At 40.1% G+C, this 24,190-nt stretch overlaps 1 protein-coding gene across 5 annotated transcripts in view; it reads right to left on the reverse strand.

Annotated features, from left to right (window-relative positions):
* The window catches only part of EPHA6 (EPH receptor A6), an 861,217-nt gene that overhangs the window by 71,989 nt on the left and 765,038 nt on the right, over window positions 1-24,190 (reverse strand). For all 5 annotated transcript variants that reach the window (XM_048870007.2, XM_048869981.2, XM_048869987.2 and 2 more), the window contains one exon: window positions 13,999-14,208. In XM_048870007.2, coding sequence (XP_048725964.1) covers window positions 13,999-14,208 — 210 coding nt within the window. The remainder of the gene's footprint in view (window positions 1-13,998; window positions 14,209-24,190) is intronic.

Genomic DNA, 24,190 nt, shown 5'->3' on the forward strand with positions numbered 1-24,190 from the left:
TCCTATGAAAAATGAATAGTTTGATGTCATGATCTCACTGGACAAATTTCCAGTTATGGATCACAAGGGAAGTTCACTTCTGAAAATGACTCACTAGAAGTTGTACTAGTTAATTACACAACACTATCCCAGACAATACTTTGACAAATCTAATGAGTAACCATTATGGCTCTAAGCAGTTTATACCACATATGATGCAGCTAAAATATATTTTTAAAGTTCCTTGTATGCAGTGGAAGGTATTACCAAAGTCCTGCAAGGAAAGTGACCCTGTCCATGTATCCCAGAGTCCTTAATTAGGGAATCAAGTCACCAGGAGAAACAGGAAATTGTATTTCTGAATACATAATAAAGAGAGTTATTTATTTAAATTATTCCTTCTGAATTGTACGTTGTCTGGGAAGCATAGTTTTTATTTTGTTAGATTTTTCATAAAAGCAACTTAGAGAGGAAAGAGAACTGTATACCAGGCTATTAGATACATGGAGTATAATATACTGTCGTAGGTAGCCACATTTTAAAAGGTGGTAGGTTGAGAAATATGTAGCTTGCCCATGATTTCTCTCTTTTTTCCTCTTGCTAAATAATGATCTCTCTCTATTCCTATGTTCTCCCTTGTAGTTGTACTCCTTTTACCTTCCCCATCATCAATCTTCTCACTACCTGATGTATCCTTACATAGAAATAAAGTGACTGAGTTACACACAGCACCATTACACAGGAGAAGGAATTATGCCTTTGGAACTTGGTCCACAGCATTTCCTCCTCAGTATAGGTAGTACAGTGTGCCAATTCTCTGTGGCTCTGATGGGTGCACACACCCTCTCATACATAAGAGAAACGGGGACACTTCCAGTCTGTTAAACAAATCAGCACCTCTGTCCGAAAGCTAAGGAGCAGAGGATTTGATGCCAGAATGACTGATAACTTCATATTAGTTGATTTAACTGTAATCTAGAAGGCATATTTTAAAACATAGATACAAAACAAAATACAGTACATGGTTAGGATTAACCATGACCACATGACACACTGTTAAACATAATCTTTGTCTACACTGTATGCTAAATTATGTCTAGCACTCTGTCCCTTTCCAGTGTAGACAAGGCCAAAAAGGAGAATTGAAGTGTTGGGCCTAACAAAACTTTGGTTTTGTGGACTGGTAACTTATTTAGTATGGTTCTGTATCTGAATTTAAAAATAATGCCTTCTAGATTGGACCAATTATTCTGCAAAGGTCTATCGTCCTATATCCACGAAGCAGCGTAGTGGTGGAAAAATCCCCTTTTTTGCCTCTGAAAATAAGTGAAGGATAGATTTCCTTTGAGATGGATCATCATACCAGTATACTGTAATGTCAACGCACAACATTTGAACTAAATCAATTCAACTATATCATTATCCTAACTTCCAAAATATAGCTGAAGACACTATCTAATTTTATCTGTATCTTTAAAAAAAATTCCAGACTCCCTCCTGGCCTGCGGTCTGCCATTTGCTTTTATTACCTCTTGTTTCTTATTATAACCAAGCACAGTGAAAATTCAAACTGCATTTTTTATAGGCTATTCCTCACCTCAGTTTCATTTCATGACCTCCTGTTATTGGGTTAGTTACTATTTAAAGAGTTTGTTGTTATCAATGCTTGTTTCTTTCTCTTCTGAATCTTTATTCTCAGAAAATTCTCTGCACAGGCTATTTTATCTATAAAAGTTAGCTTGGCTAATTTTTTGTAACTGTTTCAACTACCCAAATCCTAAATTATTTTGGTTGCCCACTTGTGCTCTGCTGCAGTTTTTTATTTCTGCCATGTTTTCTCCATAATATGGAGTTTACAGTTACATGCAATATTATATATTGAGTCTCACTAGTACAACATAAAACATCAGTACTTTCTGCAGATTTATATGCTTGTCCTTGTCCGCCTGGTTTCACTGCTCCAAACCCATTTCTCAAAATTACTCTTACATTCTTCTTCCTGGCTTGCATTCCATGTTATGCTTCCATTTGAATTGTAATTACTGTGTTCACCATTAGTTACCACCTTCATTAACATGCATTTGGCAAAATTAAATAACACACTTCTTTTGGTAAGTTATGCATTTTAAGTTCAGAAGGGATCGTTTTATGATCATCTAGTATGACCTCTTGCATAGCACAGAGCACGGAATGTCATTGTGTAATTTTTGCATCAAGCCCTTTTCGTTGAGCGAGAACACATCTTTGAGAAAGACACAGAATTTTGATTTAAGCACTTCAAGTGACACAGAGACCACTACAGCCCCGGGTAAGTTGTTCCAATAATTAATTACCCTTGCTTTTTAAATCACAGGAATTACCATAGTGGATCGGACCCAAGGGTCCATCTAGTTCAGGATCCTGTCTCATGAGAAAATAATCAACATAATTACCACAAATCAGGGAAGTCACCACTACAGCCACATTAACATCTAGACCAATTTCATCTCACTCTTACCTCCAAAATATCATAATATCTATTACTGACTGCCGAGCTCCATAACAAACTCATTTTCAATTCTGTTATAAAATCCCGCACAATACACATATCCAGTTCCTCACAATTGTACTCACACACAACCTGATATCCAACTTCAGCAAACAATAAGATAGTTAATAGAATTTAACTCTTCACCTAGGTATGTTGATAAAGTATTTGCACATGAGAAATTGGCAGAAGGCAAGGAGAAAGTGAGTTGAAATCCAAGTTGGCAGAGAGACAGCTTGCAGCTCTCCTAAAGGCAGCTGCCCCTTTGCCATCATAGACGCTATGTAGCTTATTGATTGGAAAATTTAGTCCACTCTTCCTGCTGGAGACTGAATTAATTATGATAAATTAAGGGAATAACGGTTTAGAATTCAAGAGTAAAAGGTAAAAAAAGACTGGTGCTAAATTTCCAAAATCATTATGGAAAAACTGTTTCCTTGAAAAAGATACATATTTGATAAGAAAAAAAGGAATTTAATGGCATCTGAAGAATTATTGTATTAAGTTTGGAGACTAAATTCAATCTTTAATGATGCAGGATTAAGTTGCCCCTAAATGCAAATCTCAGTGCAAATTTACTGTGGAGTATTTACTTGTCTCTTCATAGTTTAAGCAACAAACAACTACCGTAAGAAGGGGAACACACCAAGGTACAACAAATCACAAGGATATGGGGAAGGAGACTGTAATTCACACTCACTACTTTTATTCTTGTCCTAAGAAGAATATAATTATAACAGATCTTCCCCAAGTTCTTTTCCTGCTGTGCTTCTGGGTTTAGTTATCTTTTTGCCTTTTTAGCAGGGAATAAAATAAAAAAGTGGGAAAAAACAAACTAAAACAACCAACCAACCAACCAACCCTTAGATGAATCCAGAAGCTCAGCAGGAAAAAAAATCTTAAAAAAGAATCCAAGAACAGGGATCGATTGAAATACAGTAGAACCTCAGAGTACGAACTGACTGACTACCCACACACTTCATTTGGAACTGGAAGTGCAAAATCAGGAAGCAACAGAGACCCGCCCCCAAAAAGCTAATACAGTACAATACCGTATTAAATATAAACTACTAAAAAAATAAAGGGAAAGTTTAAAAAAAGATTTCTGTGCTTGTTTCATTTAAATTAAGATGTTAAAAGTGGCATTTTTCAGCTGCATAGTAAAGTTTCAAAGCTGTATTAAGGCAATGTTCAGTTGTAACCTTTTGAAAGAACCACCATAACGTTTTGTTCAGAGTTACAAACATTTCAGAGTTATGAATAGCCTCCATTCCCGAGGTGTTTGTAACTGTGAGCTTCTACTGTATTTACATTTTGATAAATGACACATGGTCTGTTGCAAATCAGCAAACAAAACAAAACAAAAAACAACCATTATCCCAGTGAGTAGATTTTTTTTTCTACTTTGAAAGATGTGATTTAATCAATTTTGGATGAAGTGACACCTTTAAATGTTACAGGTAGAGAGGAACACAACTGTTTCTGCAATCACATCACTTGTTTGGTCCCCAAGGTTATGTGTGCTTGCACAGAGTGAGCATTGGCTCTAGACTCTCATGTAACTTACCTCTGCACTAGGCTGACCAATCAAGAGGACAGTGGCTTGGTGAAGGAGGTGACATGGAGGGGCTCTATATTAATTTTCCAAGAGCAGATTGCAGAGCCAGTTGGGCTGGAAATTTAAGCAAATGAGACTTCACCACTACCCAAACACCACCACAATCCCACCATGTGTTGTAAAAGACCTATCTTAATTTATACATCTTCTATGTCCCCCAAACACATTGGGAATGCAACTCCTTTCCTTTCACACATGGTCTCAGAAGTGAAATAGTTAACACTGCTGACATTTTAAAGTACAACTGGCATCAGAGTCAGCACCCATTGAAACAAACAGAGCAGTTCACTCCTCTCTGCTATTGTTTAAGGCTCTTTGCAAATGCAGGACTTCTCTACATGGTGCGGCCATGCACACGGGAGGGGTGGGATTTCTAAAGCCCAACAACATGGCTGCACAGCACTCCATTAATGCCCACCAGGGAACTTTTAGTGTGCACCAGCAGGGTCCATATGGCCCAGTCACTGCACAACACGTCGGTGCATTTTAGAAATCACTCCCATTTAGTGTGCATTGCTGTCCTGTGTAGACAAGCCCGTAGGCAGACATTGTTGCATTAGTTATAGTATGATCACATTTTGAAGATTTTGTTCACAACCATAAAAGCTCAGGCTTACTTTTAAAAATATGAAAATGGGGACTCTGCAGAAAAACTGAGGCCTGTGTGCTGACCCTCACCCTTTCCATCTAGTCCCTGCACTTTGGGAAATACTGCCCTGGAGCAACTCTCCAAACATCCTGCACCTCATCCCCAGCAATGGGAAAGACAGAGATGGGAACAGGGTGCTCAAACTTGCACTTCAACCAAGTAATTTGTAGGGAATGGGGAGAAGGGAGAAGGAGGAGCCCAGGACGCTATTTCTGCTCCTCCTCATTAGCTCTATTGCTACTTGAAGCTGACCATTCTGTCTGGAGCTACGTCAGCAGTGCTGCTCCATGAAATGGAAGGAACCTACCCCTTGTCAAAAATGGTGAGGGGGGACAACCTGAATATGCGCACGTCCTCCAACTAGATGACTCTGAGAATATTCTCTTCCGAGGGAGGGTAAGGAGTTGCACTGCTGTGTAGTGCTCAGTTGGCCAAGAAGAAGATGGGGAAAGGTGGGGGGGGTTCATCAGCCCCAAGATACAGGTAGGACCTCTGCAATGCAGAGACTAGCTGGACTACACAAGTTCAGCTAGGCTTTCCCCTGAGATGCCCCATCAGGCAGGAATTCATTTTTTAGCTGATTGGTAGCAAGATCAAATATAAAATCTAGATAAAACAGTATTCAGTGGGATTCTAGAACACTTTCCATATCTTCAGAGGTGAACTGAGTTCCAAATACAAATCCATAATTAGTAATTTTCTGTACATTCCTCTCATATTGGTGATACTAGAATGTTTTATTTTCATGGTGTCTGCAAAATTAGCTAGATGAGAAACTCTACCCTACCTAACGCAGTTAATGAAAGGGAAAACAAACACTGGTTAATACAAACCCTTGTGGCACCTACTCACTCTCTGACTTTGCCTGAACAGTTACCAGTAATTGTTTCACTCTATTTTCTCCTGGTAAGCTGATTCTTAAAGAAAATTTTCCAGCTATTCTGCTTGTCCCAGCACATAAAAAGTTCATACGATAAGTATCACTTATCAGCATGAATTAACTAGGTAACTTTTTTTTATACTTTTTAACAACCTATCGTGCATTTTTTCCTCATTAGGCTGAGCGTAATCCATGTACCATAACAAGAAAATAGATATTGTGTGATTCATGAAAACAACATAATTCACCTAATTTCAGTGTATAAATTTGGGGCCCCATTCTGATCTCACTTAAGTTTTGCCCTGGGTTACTATTTAACTAGATTGCTGGCATCAATCTGTTTTGTTCCTCAGTTGAATCTAATAACCTTGAAGTGTCTCTGCTCGGGCTACTTTATTCAACTTTAGCATCTCAGGCTGATTTAAGCGGGATCAGGCCCATAAAGTCCACCAAATTATGCAGTGAGGACAAGGTAATAATCCTATTCCTACATAAAATTGGGGAAAAAACAAAATATATTAAGGACTGAATTCAGCAATATAACAGATAGGCAGGAGTAATCTTGAATTCTTCTTTATATACCATATAATTCAGTTTGAAGCAGCTTTTTATCTCACTAAATCACATTTAAGGCAGACCTATTAAGGCTTCACCATTAACAGAATCACCAACTTAGTCTCAATGCAGTGGCGCTATAAAGTCTATTCTAACTACATATGCACATTTCCCACATGTACATGTTTCTCTGGGGCTTAGAGTTCCTTCATAATTGCAGATAAACTTTTACTGTATTTTAAAGAAAACTGGTTCATGGGCTACAACATAGGGCTATCTGAAAACAGGGCTACCGAGCCTAAACTCCCTCTGTATTGACTAAAGTTCCTATTTATATGCTAGAAATGTCTTTTTTTTTACGATCTGGTGTTGTCTTGGCAACCTCTAGTAAAAGGTAAAATTTTGTCTCCCTGGAAAAAGGCATACCATTTAGGTCTCTCAGAAGTTGCCTTATCAGTTCCTGATCAATTTGAGACACAAATATTGCAGATGGGGTGTTACTAGGTCTTAATTCCCACTTTCTGTTCCAAAATTGAATCTTGCTGTAGGTCTTGCCTTCCATTACATCAAGTAGAGACAAATCTCTTATTCTCCCCACCCGCTAACCCTAATATCAAAAACACATTTACCCTCAGTTCTGTCAGTAGGTTGGAGGAAAAAAGGATGTCACAGAAGTCAGAAAGCCAGCTTCTGAGATTTTTGTCTTTTCCTGTACTGTTCAAACTATTCAAGAGCTCTTACAGTAGTCTCACAGTCTAAAGCCTTTGGGAAATTTACTAATCCTAAACTACAGTGCTTACTGGCATTCTCCAGCTGCTCCACCTTTCCTAGTTGTAAATTGTCTCTTAACTAGTGTTTCAGTTTGAGCTTGGAGTGCAACAACTTTTCTTAGTAATTTCTTCTCCGGCCTTTTCCTCTCACAACTTCATCTGTCATTTTTTCCAGTTCCTAAACTCCACTCCACTCCCAGATATACCAAAAACAAAATAAAACCCAAACTAGTATTTTGTACCACTCTACTAACAGTCACGCATAGAGACTCAAATAAATAAATAAAGCTTCTTCAGATTAAATTTTAGAACCAGGGAACTCTACAATTCTCCATAACATCTGTCTTTACGTCAGCCATCAGATGCATCAGCTTTCCTTCAGTTACAGCTGCCTGCTTTCACATGTCAGATTTGTCAGAGGGCCCACTGTCCTTAGCTCAACAGCCCAAAAGAGATGGACACTTTTCTTGGCAATAGCCTGTTTGTGGATCAGTAATGATCCAACCAACCAGGCCTGATCCAGTCATTAAATACACCAGAGAAGGCAAAAATGTTGGTTTGCCTATCAATTTCATCTCTCTGCAAATGCTGGCCCGCTTTCCACCTGAGGCCTGGCTCTTTGTCCACACAGATGGGAGGCAATATACTGGCAGATTCTATGGTGTCCCATGGCATACATACTTCTCCATGGAGAATCTCTGGAATAATTTTTCCCAAAGCTACTGAAAATATTAATAAGAATAACTCCTGACACTAGCAAAAAATTAGTGGTGTGTGCCAATAGAAAAAGGATAGCAAAATCTGGCAACTTTTTAAAAAAAATGTGATGAGTGCAGTCCAAGAGGTAACCTCCTTCAGAAAAAGCTGTATTAGGAAGACTGCGACAAGGGTGGGATGGATTGTCGGACATGTTTTATGAGAAATTAAACACAGAAGTAAATAAATCTTTACAAGGGAAAGTAAAGAGATATTTGCTAAATCACACCAGAAGTATGTGATAGTAGTGAGACCTCAGAACATAGACTAGTGTGTGAAAATAAAAATATATATTGGACAACAACAGAAGAGCAACCTAGGATTCCCCAATGGATTGCAATACTCTCTAGCTAAAGGTTGTGTCTGCTGAGGGGCGCAAGTCCTGTTTGTAATACATGGTCAGAGGGTGTATGTTTAATCAAGCTGCTGCTTTTCATGTTTCTTTAGTGTATACAGCCTGTTCTAGCCATAGTACATGACAACTTCATATTCTTTCATTTGAATTCTGCTCTCATACAGTATCTTCTCCAACTGCCAAGAGCTTGGCACCATTGTCTCCTGCACCATGGATGAGAATCTACAAAAAAAGGGGTCTTACGGCTTCAGATTGGTTTGATTCTTTCTAGGTAGACTCAGATTGCTAGGAAAATATCTAACTTGTGCCACTTTTTTCTTTTTGGCACAGAAATTAGGGTAAAAAAGGAGGAAGCACTATTTCCTGTGATCACAGAAAGAGTGTGTTGTACTTGGAGATAAATAAAGGAGAGGTGCACAGAACAATATCATTGTGGAATACGCCACAAGGCTCTTCTGTGGAGTACTGCATGCCCTATAGGTAGTTGGCTGTTAGAATCTCTATAAAAAGGAAATAAAGCAACCCATATCGTAGGAGCACAAAGTCTGTATATTAGCACCTGAAGTGCAAGGTTTACTCCGCATGTGGAAAAAGATTATATGGAATTGAATAGATTTTATGTTGCTTTGATAGATCTAGTAACATGCGGATTGGAGTAGAGAAGTTGTCCATGAGTTCTCCCACACGTTTGTTGAGAGCTGAAGGACATAGCTTCAAGGTCAAAACCCTGCGAGTATGAATAAACCAGCCTAAGGAAGTTCCATATTTTTTGCAACTGGAAGAAACTGATCTCTTTGCTTTCTCTTAGCATCATGCCTAAAAGCTACCCCAGGTGTCAGCAGATTCTGTTAGTGGATATTTTCCTGGCTTACAAGAGGATATTTATGACTTTTGGTGAGTAACATAATGAGCTTATAACTTTTTACTCAAGAACCACACTGCTAAGATCAGGTTTGTCAAGTTTTTGCAAGGTATCATCTCCTGAGTGAATGAGGTCCTGGCCATTTGGGAAAAAAATAGGTTCCTCCTGACATCCTAACTAGGTCAGAAAACCAATTATGTCTTGGCCAGTAAGCTGCTATAAGGTGACTTTGTGTCCTGGTTTTATCTTCTTCATTATCCAAGGTAGAAAGGGGGACCAGAGAAAATGTATTCTGTAAGATGTTTGGACACAGATGTGAGAGGGTCCACCTTGGGATCTTCCCTTGAGTTAACTTTAAGGCCTGCTTAAGGACCGACAACTTCAAGAGAGTCCTAATTAACTCATCAGATTTTGTGCATATCACCTTTATTATGTGCAGTGTCCTGATGGATTGGATGTAAATAACTGCCAAGTGGAATAGCTGTATAAGATCTTGCTGTAGAATAGTCGTATTGTGGCCCCTGCTGATTTACATATGACATTATGGTTAAGTTGTCTGGTCAGAGAAAAATGTTTTATTTCCAGAAGACTCTTTGAAAGGCTCTCAGGGCCAGCCTCACTAATCAAAGCTCCAGGATGCTGATACCATTCTCTGCTCCATCTGGAGTCAAAGCCTTTAGGAAATGGATAGCAGCTTGTGTGGCTGAGGAGCACACATTGTGAAGGTAAAATTTGCTATAGTTGTCAGGTGAATGCCGCAATTCAACTGTACTGACAATAGAGAGGGAGCTCAAGGCTTCCTGGGCTATAGTCACATGCTCTAGTGGCATATTGCCACTTTTTTATCATCAATCTATGGCTGAAACCATTATTCCCAGTAACGAATATATGTTCTTCTACCTTGTGTCTCCTGAGAAGAAGGAGAATTGGGATCACAGAGATTAGCTTCTGATTTGACTCTTAGGATATACATGTCTTTCCTTACTGTATGCTGATCACGTGTCCCAAACTGAATTATTAACCTTTCTGTTCTTTAAGGATACAGCCATGACTCTAGGTATTAAAACCAAGCAACCAGTGATCCAATTACCAAATAACAAAGAAGGGCAAGAAAATCTCCAAGGGGAGGAAGAGAAGAAGGAAACCCCATGAGTTTAAATTATAGGTAAAATAGTTCATGAATCCAAACTAGTTTTGTGAACCCAACTTTTATGTTTAGAGGTTCACAAAGCCATTTTGCAGGTATCCTCAATTAATGAAGTCTGACATGAAGCGCTCTCTGCTTCTCTGCAGTTCTAGTCTCAAAAAAGAGCTCAAATGCAGGAAGGAGTGATGCAGAAGGCATGTCAAGTCATTTATAATGCTGTTTGTGGAGAGTTTTCAAGCAAAAAGCTTTGTGTATTATGCTGTGCTTTAGCACTATTAAGAACAGGATAGCTGCCTTTGTGGATAAAGGCTATCATTGTTCAACTCTCTACCCAGTGTGAATGACTGACCAAACAGACATAAACGTATCTGACATGTGTGCTATAGTCTAAAGCAGGTCATGATTTTACAATGAGTTACCTCATTATTGCAAAATCACAATACTACAGCCAAAAAGGCAGGCACATAATAAAATCTAAGCTCTATGAAACATATGGAACAATCGCTCAATAGTTATATCTGTTAAAATCTATTGAATAGATAAAGCCCATGAAAACTTTCTAAGGTTCTATGATTTTTTTACATTGAATAGGGGAAAATTCCTATTTTTGGTTAAACGGTCTACCATTTCCCAGTGGTTTTAACCAATTGTAACTTGCCTTAAGAATCAAAACAGTAAGTAATCCTGCATCTATTCCTCCAGCCATCACTATATTCAGTGGGAGGGTTTAAGAAATAAACAAGGGAAGCACATTTACAATGGAATAAATTACAAAGTTTCATGAGTCTTTTGTGTATAGAATATTAATGCTGGAAGTGGTGTATTACAAAAAAGTTGAGACTGGATATATCTGACTTTCTTTTAATTTTTTTCAGTGTGCTGAAACGCTTTCAGTAAATGCCAGCAACATTTTGAAAGATTGTCAGTGTGTAGAATTTCAAACCATTTTTTGGTTTAACACCAAACAGACATACAAACCTGTTGTTTTGCAAAACCCTAGGCATATTATGGTAGCTGCGGTGAATTCAGCAGGATGAACAGAATAGTCACTCCAATAGAAATACACTAGATCAGTTCCACACTGTGGCTGCAATCCACTTCTTAAACTGAAAGCACGTTAAGGAATAGGTTGAGTAGCCATTTTGTTTCTGATCCTTATGATGGGAACCCATAAGTCTATGGGCATTCTGGAAGGACACTCTATTAATTAGAATATGCTGTGTATCTGTGTAATCGTTTTAGTTTCTATGGTGCAGATTAACATTATTTGAAATGAGCATATATTTAGTTAAGATTCTTAAAGTTAGTAAAAAGAACAGGAGTACTTGTGGCACCTTAGAGACTAACAAATTTATTTGAGCATAAGCTTTCGTGGGCTACAGCCCACTTCATCGGATGCATAGAATGGAACATATAGTAATATATATATATATATATATACACACACACACACATACAGATAAGCTGGAAGTTACCATACAAACTGTGAGAGGCAAATTAGTTAAGATGAGCTATTATCAGCAGCAGAAAAAATTATTATCACTACAAAAGTTTTTTTCTCCTGCTGATAATAGCTCATCTTAACTAATTAGCCTCTCACAGTTTGTATGGTAACTGCCAACTTATCTGTATGTGTGTGTATATCTATATCTATATATATCTTACTATATGTTCCATTCTATGCATTCGATGAAGTGGGCTGTAGCCCACAAAAGCTTATGCTCTAATAAATTTGTTAGTCTCTAGGGTGCCACAAATACTCCTGTTCTTTTTGTGGATACAGACTAACATGGCTGCTACTCTGAAACCTGTCATTAATGTTAGTAATCATTACAAAAAGGGAGTTAAAATTTTATTTTACCAAAAAGACTGTCGTTCAGTATGGAACTTCTGTCGACACACCAACATACTCAATTTCTTATTCCCCTCATATTGCATCCAGTATATCTTATGTGTTGTAAGTCAAGTTTGAACAGTGTTCTCCAGGTTCAAGAATTTAAAAACAAGTATTCTTCATTATAGCCAACACGTTTACTTTTATAGCATAATGCACTTCAGTATTAATATGAGGAGACTTAAACCTTGAAAACAAGGTCAGTACTCTTTCAGATAGTAAACGTAAGCAACATAATTAGATATCTGAAGTATAAATAGGGGGGGTGGGTTGATCCTTCAGCTCTTCCACTCATAGTATTCCCACTGAAGGGAGTTCCAGACTCCTGAGTACCTATGAGGTCAAGTCTCTGGTAAGATACTTTTCAGAATATTTTAGATAATGTCAGTGGATCACTGGATGCCAATATCGGTCGAAAAATGTACAAGATCAACTTAATCTTCATCAACACTGCATGCCTTCATCACAGAAATGTGTAAAAATGCCACTAAGAAGATACTGGCAAACTTTCCAATGAACAAAACAAAGTTAACAGCTGAAAAAATATGTTAAAAAAGCTAAACTGTGATTCACGTTTGAGTAGATGGATCCATAATGTTAACAGCATAGTAAGTTATCCCACTTCTCTAATTTTAAGAAGACCAAAAAAAATTAACATTCTTTATGCTAAAAAAGGCAGCATTTTTATTAATTTGATACTGAGGGAATAACCTGTGAAGAAAAATGATAAACTAGCAGGCTTGTTCAGGGCTTTAAGGGGACTGAATAAATCAACATATTGCTATACTACCAGATAGTTCAAAAACAAGCTAGTCCATATGAAATTGCTAAAGGTTTGAGTGCTTAATAAAGGTGATCACAAACACAGTATAAAGACTTGCATGTGATCCAATTATGTTAGAATGCATTCTACCTGGAAAACAATGACCAAATCTTTCATGTGGTTCATAGGAATCAGCGAGAATTTTTTGTTCACTTTTTAAAAAAGCATGTCTTTGCAAATTTACGCCAGGGCTGTGGGTGGGTATGATGGGGATTTATAAACCCCTAACTGAGGCCAAGACAAGAGAAAAGCTGGAACAGGACTGGGCCAGGAAAGCTCCGCTCCTCAGGCACTGCCAAGCATGTTCCTGGGGAAAGGAGCAGTATGAAAAGAGCTCCAGCAGCCCAGCTAGTGGGGAAAGAGAGCTCCAGCAGCCCAGCTAGTGGGGAAGGAGAGAAACCATTTTCAGGAGGTGAAGGAGTGATTACCGAGGTGGCCCTGCTGTGAGGTTCCCCCACACCCCCCTGTAGGGACCACTCCAGATATAGGGAGAACTGTGTGCAGGGCACCAGAGGGTTGCCTGCATCAGGCCTGAGACTCTGGGGGTTTGGAACAAGGACTATTATCAAACAGCAGCCGTGCCCCAAACTGAGACATTGGGTGGGGTAGGAAGTGGCTGGGGAAGGTGAACGGGAGGTGACCCAAGTGTAGGCCAGGCGGTGCTGTCACACTTTCAGGGCCCTAGTCTGGGACCTGGTGGAATGGGAGGACCTGGGTTACCCTATCACCTCCAGATTCCCCTATGCTTAGTCCTGGGACAGGCAGGACTAGGGTGCTACTGACAAGAAAGCTGACCCAGCTGACCCCTGTTCAGGGAGCCCCTCACACAGTGAACTGAGAGAGAGACTAGAGCAGCAGGCCCTGACCACTAGGCCTGCTGACTGGACAGACCACTCTGCTACTGTGGGGAAAAAGGGAGTGGAAATGTTGCTGGCATTTACTGAGAGGAGTAAAACGCTGGTTGATAAGAAAACTGGGTGGCTTCGGCATTACTTAAAAACCTTCAATGAAGATTACATTTAAAAAAAACAGCCCAGTTATCCAAGCCCCACACACTAATAATGAAACAAAACAGTCAATCCAAACTACTATGTCTGAGGCACAAATTAGGTTGAAATAGGAATAAAACAAATGCAGTTGACACAATTTAATAAACTGTTCAAATTAGATAAGAGACACTCACACTTGTTGTGTAAGCAGCTTCAGGGTCATCCTCTAACACTCGTGACAGACCAAAATCAGAGACTTTACACATGAGATTACTGTTGACTAAAATATTACGGGCTGCCAGATCACGATGTACATAGCCCATATCTGAGAGATACTTCATGCCAGATGCAATTCCACGAAGCATGCCAACCAGCTGGATGACTGTGAAGTGTCCATCATGTTTCTGCAAGTAAAATAGTGCACAGTATAAGTTCAAGGAACATTTCTAGTTTTGATGTATTTAACACTATTTACATAAACTGCAGTTTGCATTTAAAAACTGATTATAGATTTAGGGTCCAATCCTGCACTTCCAATCCAGGCAAAACTCCCAGTGCAAATCCAGTGTTATCACTTGCTAGTATTCCCACTGTTAGTTGGTTCTCCTCCTTCTTGCCCCCTCCTGTCTCTGCAGCCCTTCAGCTCTCCAACCTCTCTCTGTCCATTATGTGGGTCACCTTCCTTTTCCCTTTCTTTCCCTCCCCTCCATCAAATCCCCCTTCTAATCCAACAATTCCCTTGTCTTCCCAACCTTCAGTCCCCAGTGCCCCTTCCCTCCAAATTCCCAAAAACCTAAAATCAATTTTGGACTATAAATGAAACAATATATAACAAAGTCCCTCCTCCTGCCCCCCTCCCCCCGCAAACATCTAAGACCCAATGGAAATGACATGCTGTATATCTGCTATTACTCCACTCACTTTAGCTTTGTATGCAGTATCCCTTTGTATTGTCAAAAATAGCTAAATGCAGTCTGAAGGCTTGGAGCACATATAGTATTAATCAGTAATTTCAGCAGAGTGGATACTCTTATTTTTCTTTTGCTGGGAACAAGTCATAAAAATGCAACTCTTTCTACTGGCCTCTTAACTACTGTATAACATACCAGTAGCTATTGGTGCAAATCATTCAGTATTTTTAAAAACAGTAGTATATTTCCCCCCCTTAAGTGTTAAATGATTAGGAGCCCTGTATAAGTCAATACAGCTGATCTTATACAAGTTGAGTGTATTCACAATTTGTAACCCTCCCTTAGCACTGTAGTGAAGACACATGCATGTGTTATTTCTGATCTTTATTTTGGAGCTACTGAAAATGCTTTTGAGTCTAACTTTCGACATCCCTCTGTAATCAACCCTCATAAGCACCGAAACTCCAAGATGTGTCCTTTTAGGTCAAAAAAAGACCCACAGAGTGGACACATGATCAGATTTGTAAAGCTTTCAGCTGTAAGTCTCCAATCAAAGCAGAGATTTACAGACCCTCCATTTAAGCCAGTCATTTGTAATAGTTTTGCTCTTTAATGTCTACAACTTTATTATGCGCTTTAGAAGCAAAATGACTGGCATGTGATAAACATTAACTCTGAGAACCAATAAGTTTCATAATTACTTTTTCCTCCTGGATATCCTGTAACTGTCCCAGCTGCTTCAATACTGTGCAGCCTACATGTCCTCAGCTCTGCTATCACAGAAGTCAATGCTGATCCCCCAAAGAGTCATGCTGCATCTACATAATCCACTGATTCTTCCTCTGCCCGCCCAACTGCCATCTACAGTCAGGCTGGTCCACAGTTAGCAGTCAAAGCATTGGGAAGGATGCAGTGAGGTACCCTGACACTCCATAAGTGGGGAGATGGTTCCTTCTTAAAGGGGCAATATTGCATCGGGGGAATCTCCCAGATGAAAGCTCAATGATTGGGGCTATCGTGCCAAAAATCTCCACTTGGCAATTAGGAACAGAGAGATAAAAAGGGATCTTCTCACTGACTCCAAATCCTCTCCCTCCAAATAATTAAGGAAGCTATTCTGTCCTTCTCCTGTTGCAGCCACACAGGCCTAGGTGGTCTGACCTAGCAGCCACAGCTGGGCTACTGTTAGTCACAAGTCAGTAGTCAGGGAGCAGGGATCAGAGTAATGGCTTAAAGCCAGGATCAAAAGGCAAGAGTCAAGGTCAGAGTTAGGCCAGGGTCAGAGATGGCTACCAGGCTGGAATCATGAGGCAAGAGTCAGGGTCAGCATCAGGCTGGGGTCAGAAATTGGAAATCAGCAAGTGATGCGAAGTCTGGAGTCACAGAACCCTGCATAGCTGCCCAGACAACTTCCTGGAGCACTCTCCATGGTGAAATAGTGACCATGGGCCAATCAGAAGGCCACAAGGTGCTGTCACTCTGGACCTTTTGGGCGGTACTTCCTGCAGTTCCCAATCTCCACAGTGCTCTTTGGATGTGGCTCTGCATTGTCTCCCAATGATGATGTGAGAATGTCATCTGCCCCACACCTGGATTCTAGTCTTGTGGATCCTTACAAGAATTCTTATAGTTTTAGGGCTTTTATAACTGCTAAACATCTAAGACTGGAGTCACCTAGGCCTGGCCAAGGATCCGTGTCAAAAACTCATATTCATCAGTTCTCCACCCACAGAACAGATGCAGGTTAGTCTGACCCCACCCCTCTATCCCAACATACTCAAACATCCCCTGTTGGCCAGATGCAAAGAGTTCATGTGGCGACCTAGCAGTAACTTGCTCCTTATAGCTACATACATTTGCTTCAGTATTTGGTTCAACGTGTCTAGAACTGAACTTTTCTCCCAACATCTTTGGACTCCCACACTTCATTATCATTGCTGACTGTTCTACCTCCACCACCTCCCTGGGAATCCAGGTTCAAAATCTCAGACTCATTTGCAACACCTCCAGGTCTCCCTCTAAAAACCAAAAAATATCATCCTTTCCTCTACTCTCTACTCCTAAATATCTGGACAGTGTCTAGATAATAACTTTTTTTAAAATATAACCTCTTTATACTCGCCACATTCTAATATAACTGAAATGCCTATGATAAAATTCATCTTGCTCTTCTGACATTCCAACTACATCTCCCCATCCTTGTAATCCCTTTATTAATTTTGTGTTGTACTGCATCAAGTTCAAGCTTCTAATCCCCAACTTCCAGTCTCTTCACAGGTTTCACATCTGTCTACATTTTGTCTCTAATTTCACCCTTCTTTCCCTCTCACTCCATATATTCCTCCCAAATCCTCTCCCGTAACTGCTCCCCTTTTCCCTTCCCACACTTGGCTGTGCATCTCATTTCATGCTGCCCCCACACTTGGAACAGTCTCCCTTTTCCTGGCAGCTAAACATCCTTCTTCTTCCATCTCTTTCCTTAATCACTTCTTTTGCATTGATTTCCATGCCAATTTTATTCCCTTGCTATCTCTGAACTGCTGTTTTCCCCACATATCATACTTGTCTGTCTGACTTAAGCTGACCAGGATAGAGATCCTGGGCCAAGTCATCCCTTGAGCAGTTCAACTGAGTCAATGAAGTTACACAAGGTAAGAACTAGACCCCCTCCCCAAAGTCGTATGCATTTGTAAATCTCTATGTGCTCCTGGGAGTCAACACAATCCTCTGGCAACTTTCCCACATGTCTTGCTTCATTTACGTGTCCTAAGGAGACATAAAACACTCTCTATCATACATCTGAATGATACAGTAGTTGTTATCCAGGGCTTAGTTCCAATTCCCAGGGCTTAGATATGCAATGTGCTTTTGATATGATTCCCACCTGGCTGCAGAGGGTGTTCATCAGCACTGGCAACAATTCAGAAAATGGTGAATTTGTGCAGTTCCATCAAATTTTTAAAGAGGCTTTAATAACTTTACCAAATAAACTTTTGTCATCAGCTGAGGATATATCTAATGTCTGCCTGGTTCTGCATTTATGCTTCCTATCTAATGCTTTGGGAAATGTTGTTTTATGTTCAACTACAGATTTGTCTTGCAAAATCCTACTTAAATGAAAGGTTTCAGAGTAGCAGCTGTGTAAGTCTGTATTCGCAAAAAGAAAAGGAGTAATTGTGGCATCCGATGAAGTGAGCTGTAGCTCATGAAAGCTTATGCTCAAATAAATTTGTTAGTCTCTAAGGTGCCACAAGTCCTCCTTTTCTTTTTATTTAAATGAATCATTCCAATCAACCTACAGAACCTTCCAATCATTCTATAGCAGTGAATCTTAGTGTGCTTAAAATGTTATAGGCTGGTGGAGAGGATCAGTTAACTCAACAAAAATATCCCTCTCAGAAGGTCTACACTAGAAGCACCACATCTTAACTTAAAAGTTTTCAGAATGTGCTAGATACAGCCAGACAAAATAAGTATTTTACTTTGCCAAAAAAAGTAAAAGCCTAAAATTTGGCTATAGCTCAGCCCTTTGCAATCGAAGCAAAAAAAATCTGCTTCTGCACAAGCTTTCTCCATTTTGAGCACCAAGTAACTGTTTTGGTAGAATTTTCTGTATTGCTTCTGAGATCCTTCAGCTCTATCTTCAGTTCTCACTGGTTACTCTACCCTTTACATCTGAGTGAGCTCTAAACACTGAGTTAATGTTCTACTTTCCAGAAAGCAAATAAGATTTGACACAAGTTTATAATGATATCTGACTGCAAGTGACAAAGATTCTATTTCAGTTTTAATTGATTATATGTTTGAAGTCAATAATTAGTTTACCAGGAACTAGTAGGCCTAATTTATATCTTATTGGCTGTTGACAGGTTCTTTGGATCATTTTTCATGAAAGCCAACTTCTCTTTGCTATAGTGTATTTGTTGTTATTATTTTACTAAGCATTGTACTAAGCACAAAGAACTTTACACAAATTCCTCAAGAATCACATTGCAACTAGGTATTACACAGACATATAATTCATGTTTTCATCATTATGTGGCAGGCACTCAGATTTTTATTTTTGTCATTGAATTGTGTCAGCTGTCAACTTCTTCTTTAGTGAACAGGACTCCATATAATGGATACCAAGTAATTTCATAAAACATAATAGAAATTATTTTAGTTCATTTTAAACAGTGCTGAATGATACTGTTTCACAATAGTTCCAAGTGCTTCCAGGTCCAAGATTCAAGTATTATATACTCGTGTATTATGCCATCAGAACAGACTAGGGATGTGTATCTTTTTCCTTTACAGTAACAGACTATGTTATCTCTAGTAGTGCTCAGATTGGAAACAAAATACCAGCAGTTGCCCAGTAGCCTCAACTGTTCCACCCCCCTTCTCATCTAAAGCAGTACTAAGCAGGGGATATGACATAACCATTTACCCTCCTTCTGCCCCCCCATCCCTAAAGCACTTGTCTCTAGAACACAGCTACTGCAGAATGCTCAGCACACATTTTTATACAATTGTTTCAGCACCACTACTGATTTAAAATCTTTACATTGGCTCCCCTTAAGACTCCATATCACTTTGAATTTTTTGTTGTTGTACATATTAATTACTAAATTATTTTTGTACTCCAGATCATTAGACATATGACCCTTGTCACTAAATGGGCAGAATATTTACATTTTAAATAACCTGTTCTTTGAGCAGAACATAACTATGGTGTCTGTGGGTAATGTTGGCTCTACAATGGCAACTATGGTAGTTTGCCCTCAGCCTAATCTTGAACCCCATGGATGATGGGACGTTATGTAACTATGACACTTGATTGTGGTATTTATTTCCAGCTCAATTTTTAAATGCCCAATCTGTTTTTTGGTTCAGAGAAAAAAATTGCTGCCTTAACAGTCCCTACAAAAGGTACTGAAACGCTGGCTTTCTCCTACTGGGAAAGGAGTGCGCCTCCAATAAATAAGAGTGGAAGTGCATGTTGTGTGTGAAGGGAAAAGAGAGAGTATTAGTTATGAGCTTTGATGTTGTTGCCTCTCTTGCTGCAGATAAATAAGAAAGGGAACCATTAAATTTAGCAATGGCATGTGGCCTCTTTTCCCCAAAGATGACTTTCTGACTAGTGAGGCCACATTAGATGGATTTACAACATGTACTTTACAACTTCATTTTATAGAACTCTCTCCAAGTCTTCATTTTTCTCTTTCCCTCCCTTTTCCCCAACGTTATTTAATGTAGGCTTCCACTGCAGCATCTAACCTCTAGCTGACAGGAAGGGTGAGGTTGATGGCAAAGCTGCTCTGGGAATTACATAATAATGGCTGTTGCCTCCAAGAGCAATATACTCAGAGACTTCTTCCCTCCAGAAACTTATCTTTCACTTTTTTTAGCCTCTACTAGACTTGCCTTGGGGAATTAAAGTTTGGTAATAAATCCTGGCCTTATAGTTTACAGTATAGTCTGCTACTGTTCATGCATCAAGATAGCTCAACAAATTATTTTATATAGTCTTTAAAAACACTTTTTTTGAGGAAGAGGATTAATTGTTTTACAGTGTTTTGGTACATGATGCTTCTCAGTATTGAAATCTAGCTTTTTCTATGACCACTTATTGTTTTACAATGAAAGAGAAAATAATGGCATAGGCTTCTAAGCAGGAGCAGGGGCCTTTCAGAAAGAGGGACTACTCAAAAATGAGGAATTTAGTTAAACAGAAATTAAAAGGTACAGTGCAAAAAGTGAAATTCCTGCAAGTTACATGGAAACTTTTTAAAGAAACCATAATAGAGGCTCAACTTAAATGTATACCCCAGATTAAAAAACATAGTAAGAGAACCAAAAAAGTGCCATCGTGGCTAAACAACAAAGTAAAAGAAGCAGTGAAAGGCAAAAGCCATCCTTTAAAAAGTGGAAGTTCAATCCTAGTGAGGAAAATAGAAAGGAGCATAAACTCTGGCAAATGACGTGTAAAAATATAATTAGGAAGGCCAAAAAAGAATTTGAAGAACAGCTAGCCAAAGACTCAAAAAGTAATCGCAATTTTTTTTTTAAAGTACATCAGAAGCAGGACGCCTGCTAAACAACCAGTGGGGCCACTGGACAATCGAGATGCTAAAGGAGCACTCAAGGATGATAAGGCCATTGTGGAGAAACTAAATGAATTCTTTGCATTGGTTTTCATGACTGAGGATGTGAGGGAAATTCCCAAATCTGAGCCATTCTTTTTAGGTGACAAATTTGAGGAACTGTCACAGATTGAGGTGTCATTAGAGGAGGTTTTGGAACAAACTGATAAACAGGACCAATGGTATTCACCCAGGAGTTCTGAAGGAACTCAAATGTGAAATTGCAGAACTACGAATTGTAGTTTGTAACCTATTATTTAAATCAACTTCTGTACCAAATGACTGGAGGATAGCTAATGTGATGCCAATTTTTAAAAAGGGCTCCAGAAGTGATCCTGACAATTACAGGCCGGTAAGCCTGACTTCAGTACTGGGCAAACTGGTTGAAACTATAGTAAAGAACAAAATTGTCAGACACATAGATGAACGTGATTTGTTGGGGAAGATTCAACATGGTTTTTGTAAAGGGAAATCAGGCCTCACCAATCTACTAGATTCTTTGAGGGGGTCAGCAAACATGTAGACAAGGGGGATCCAGTGGATATAGTATACTTAGATTTTCAGAAAGCCTTTGACAAAGTCCCTCACCAAAGGCTCTTAAGCAAAGTAAGCTGTCATGGGATAAGAGGGAAGGTCCTCTCACAGATTGGTAGTGGGTTAAAATACAGAAAACAAAGGGTAAGAATAAATGGTCAGTTTTCAGAATGGAGAGAGGTAAATAGTGGTGTCTTCCAGGGGTTTGTACTGGGACTAGTCCTATTCAGCATATCCATAAATGATCTGGAAAAAGGGCCAGAGCAGAGACAAAAGGGAATTGTCTTTTGTGAGCTGAAGTTTTCTCTACCTAAAGGCAGGGTAGTTAACCTCCTGCAGGGAAATTCACAAGTCTTCACAGACCTGAAGTTGTTTTTTACCTAAAAGCAACTAGAGAGGTTTTCTGTCTATTTGCCTGGAGACAAAGGTGTTAGTTTTTTTTGGGGGGGGGGGGAGGTTGTTTTTTTTTTTAGGATTTTGATTTTTTGAACAAGAAGCACAGATCTTAAAAAGGAATTTTTTTTCCCCTTTGGGCTGCTGAAAAGCAGGTTTTTGGCTGAAAGCAGTTAGAGTTTTTTTTCTCTGCTTTGGGGCCAGAGCAGAGACAAAAGGGAATTATCTTTTGTGAGCTGGAGTTTTCTCTACCTAAAGGCAGGGTAGTTAACCACCTGTAGGGAAATTCACCAGTCTTCACAGACCTTAAGAAGGTTTTTTTTTGTTTTTTTTTTAACCTAAGAGCAACTAGAGGGGTTTTCTGCCTATTTGCCTGGAGACAAAGGTGTTAGGGGTTTTTTTTGGTTTTTTTTTTTAGGATTTCTCTGTAAGCTGACAATCAGTATCAGAGAACATAGGTATCCGGACAGCACAACAAAATTTTACAAGCCAAGGTTTTTTTTTGTTTTGTTTTCTTTCTAACTCTCAGGTGTAAAGTTAGTTAAAAACAGAGAGGTTACGATGACAGACTCCACGGTTCAACAAAAGCTGGAATTAGCCAGATTTGAGGCTGAGGAAAAACAAAAGGAACATGAAAGACAGATAGAACTCATGCGGATGAAAATGGAAGAAAAGGAAAAAGAGAGGAAGCATGTGGAGGAGGAGAAGGAAAAAGAGAGGAAGCATGCACTGGAGATGGAGAAGGCAAAGGCTCAGCAGAATATACCAACAAACCCTAGCAATCCTTCTCCAGGTACCACTTCCCATCCCAGAAAGTTCCCCACCTACAAGGCAGGCGATGATACCAATGCCTTCTTAGAAAACTTCGAAAGGGCCTGCCTTGGGTACAGCATCTCTACAGACCAATACATGGTAGAGCTGAGGCTGCAGCTCAGTGGACCGTTAGCTGAGGTGGCGGCTGAAATGCCTAAAGAACACATCAACCAGTATGAACTGTTTAAAACCAAGGCGAGAGTCAGAATGGGGCTAAAACCCGAGTATTCCCGTCGGCGGTACAGAGCCCTAAGGTGGAAACCAGACGTGTCATTTACCTGACATGCCTACCACATTGTGAAACATTGGGATGCCTGGATATCAGGAGCAAGTGTTAAATCTCCAGAAGATTTGCCCTTCCTAATGCAAATGGAACAGTTCTTAGAGGGTGTTCCTTAGGAAATAGAAAGATACATCTTAGACGGGAAGCCCAAAACTGTAATCGAGGCAGAGGAGATTGGAGCCAAATAGGTGGAGGTGGCAGAAAAGAAAAAAACTGGTCGCAGTTGGAGCGGATACCAGAAGGGACAACCTCAGAGCACACCTACTACCGGGGACAGCCCAAGGCCCCAACTACCCCCCAAGGAAACCTCCAGAAACCTTATCGTCCCGCCACACCGTTCTCCAGCAACCCACCTCACCCCAGTGACCCGTCAGCTGGACGATGTTTTAAATGTAACGAGCCGGGGCATGTAAAGGCCAACTGCCCCAAGAACCCCAACAGATTACAGTTCATTGCACTGGAATCACACCAGAGGTCCTCAGGCCCAGATACCTCCCAGATACCCTTGGAGCGGAGGGAAACTGTGAGTGTGGGCGGGAAGAAGGTCACCGCGTGGAGGGACACCGGAGCACAAGTGTCTGCTATCCATGTTTCCTTAGTGGACCCCAACTTAATCAACCCAGAGGTCCAAGTGATGATTCAACCCTTCAAGTCCAACTCTTTCAATTTGCCTACAGCCAAGTTGCCTGTCCAGTACAAGGGCTGGTCAGGAATGTGGACTTTTGCAGTCTATGATGATTATCCCATCCCCATGCTGTTGGGGGAAGACTTGGCCAACCAAGTGAAGCGAGCCAAGAGGGTGGGAATGGTCACCCGCAGCCAGGCTAAACAAGCTGTCATGCCTAGCTCTGTTCCGGAAACTTCTACCAGGACCCAGTCAGAGGTGATGGACCTGGACACCGGGACGATGTCTGCAACAGCAGTAGTGGATCCAGTCCCAGATCCAGTACCGGGTCAAGCTCTTGAGCTTAGCCCACGATCATCCTAGTGGCCATGCTGGGGTGAACAGGACCAAAGACCGTTTGGGGAGGTCATTCCACTGGGAGGGACTGGGCAAGGATGTTTCTACCTATGTCCGGTCTTGTGAGGTGTGCCAAAAGGTAGGAAAACCCCAAGACTAGGTCAAATTCCCTCTCCAGCCACTCCCTATCATTGAAGTTCCATTTCAGCGAGTAGCTGTGGATATTCTGGGTCCTTTTCCGAAAAAGACACCCAGAGGAAAGCAGTACATACTGACTTTCATGGATTTTGCCACCCGATGGCCGGAAGCAGCAGCTCTAAGCAACACCAGGGCTAAAAGTGTGTGCCAGGCATTAACAGACAT

The sequence above is a fragment of the Caretta caretta genome, chromosome 1, assembly GCF_965140235.1.
Source record: "Caretta caretta isolate rCarCar2 chromosome 1, rCarCar1.hap1, whole genome shotgun sequence".
In the NCBI taxonomy this organism is placed as follows: domain Eukaryota; kingdom Metazoa; phylum Chordata; order Testudines; family Cheloniidae; genus Caretta; species Caretta caretta.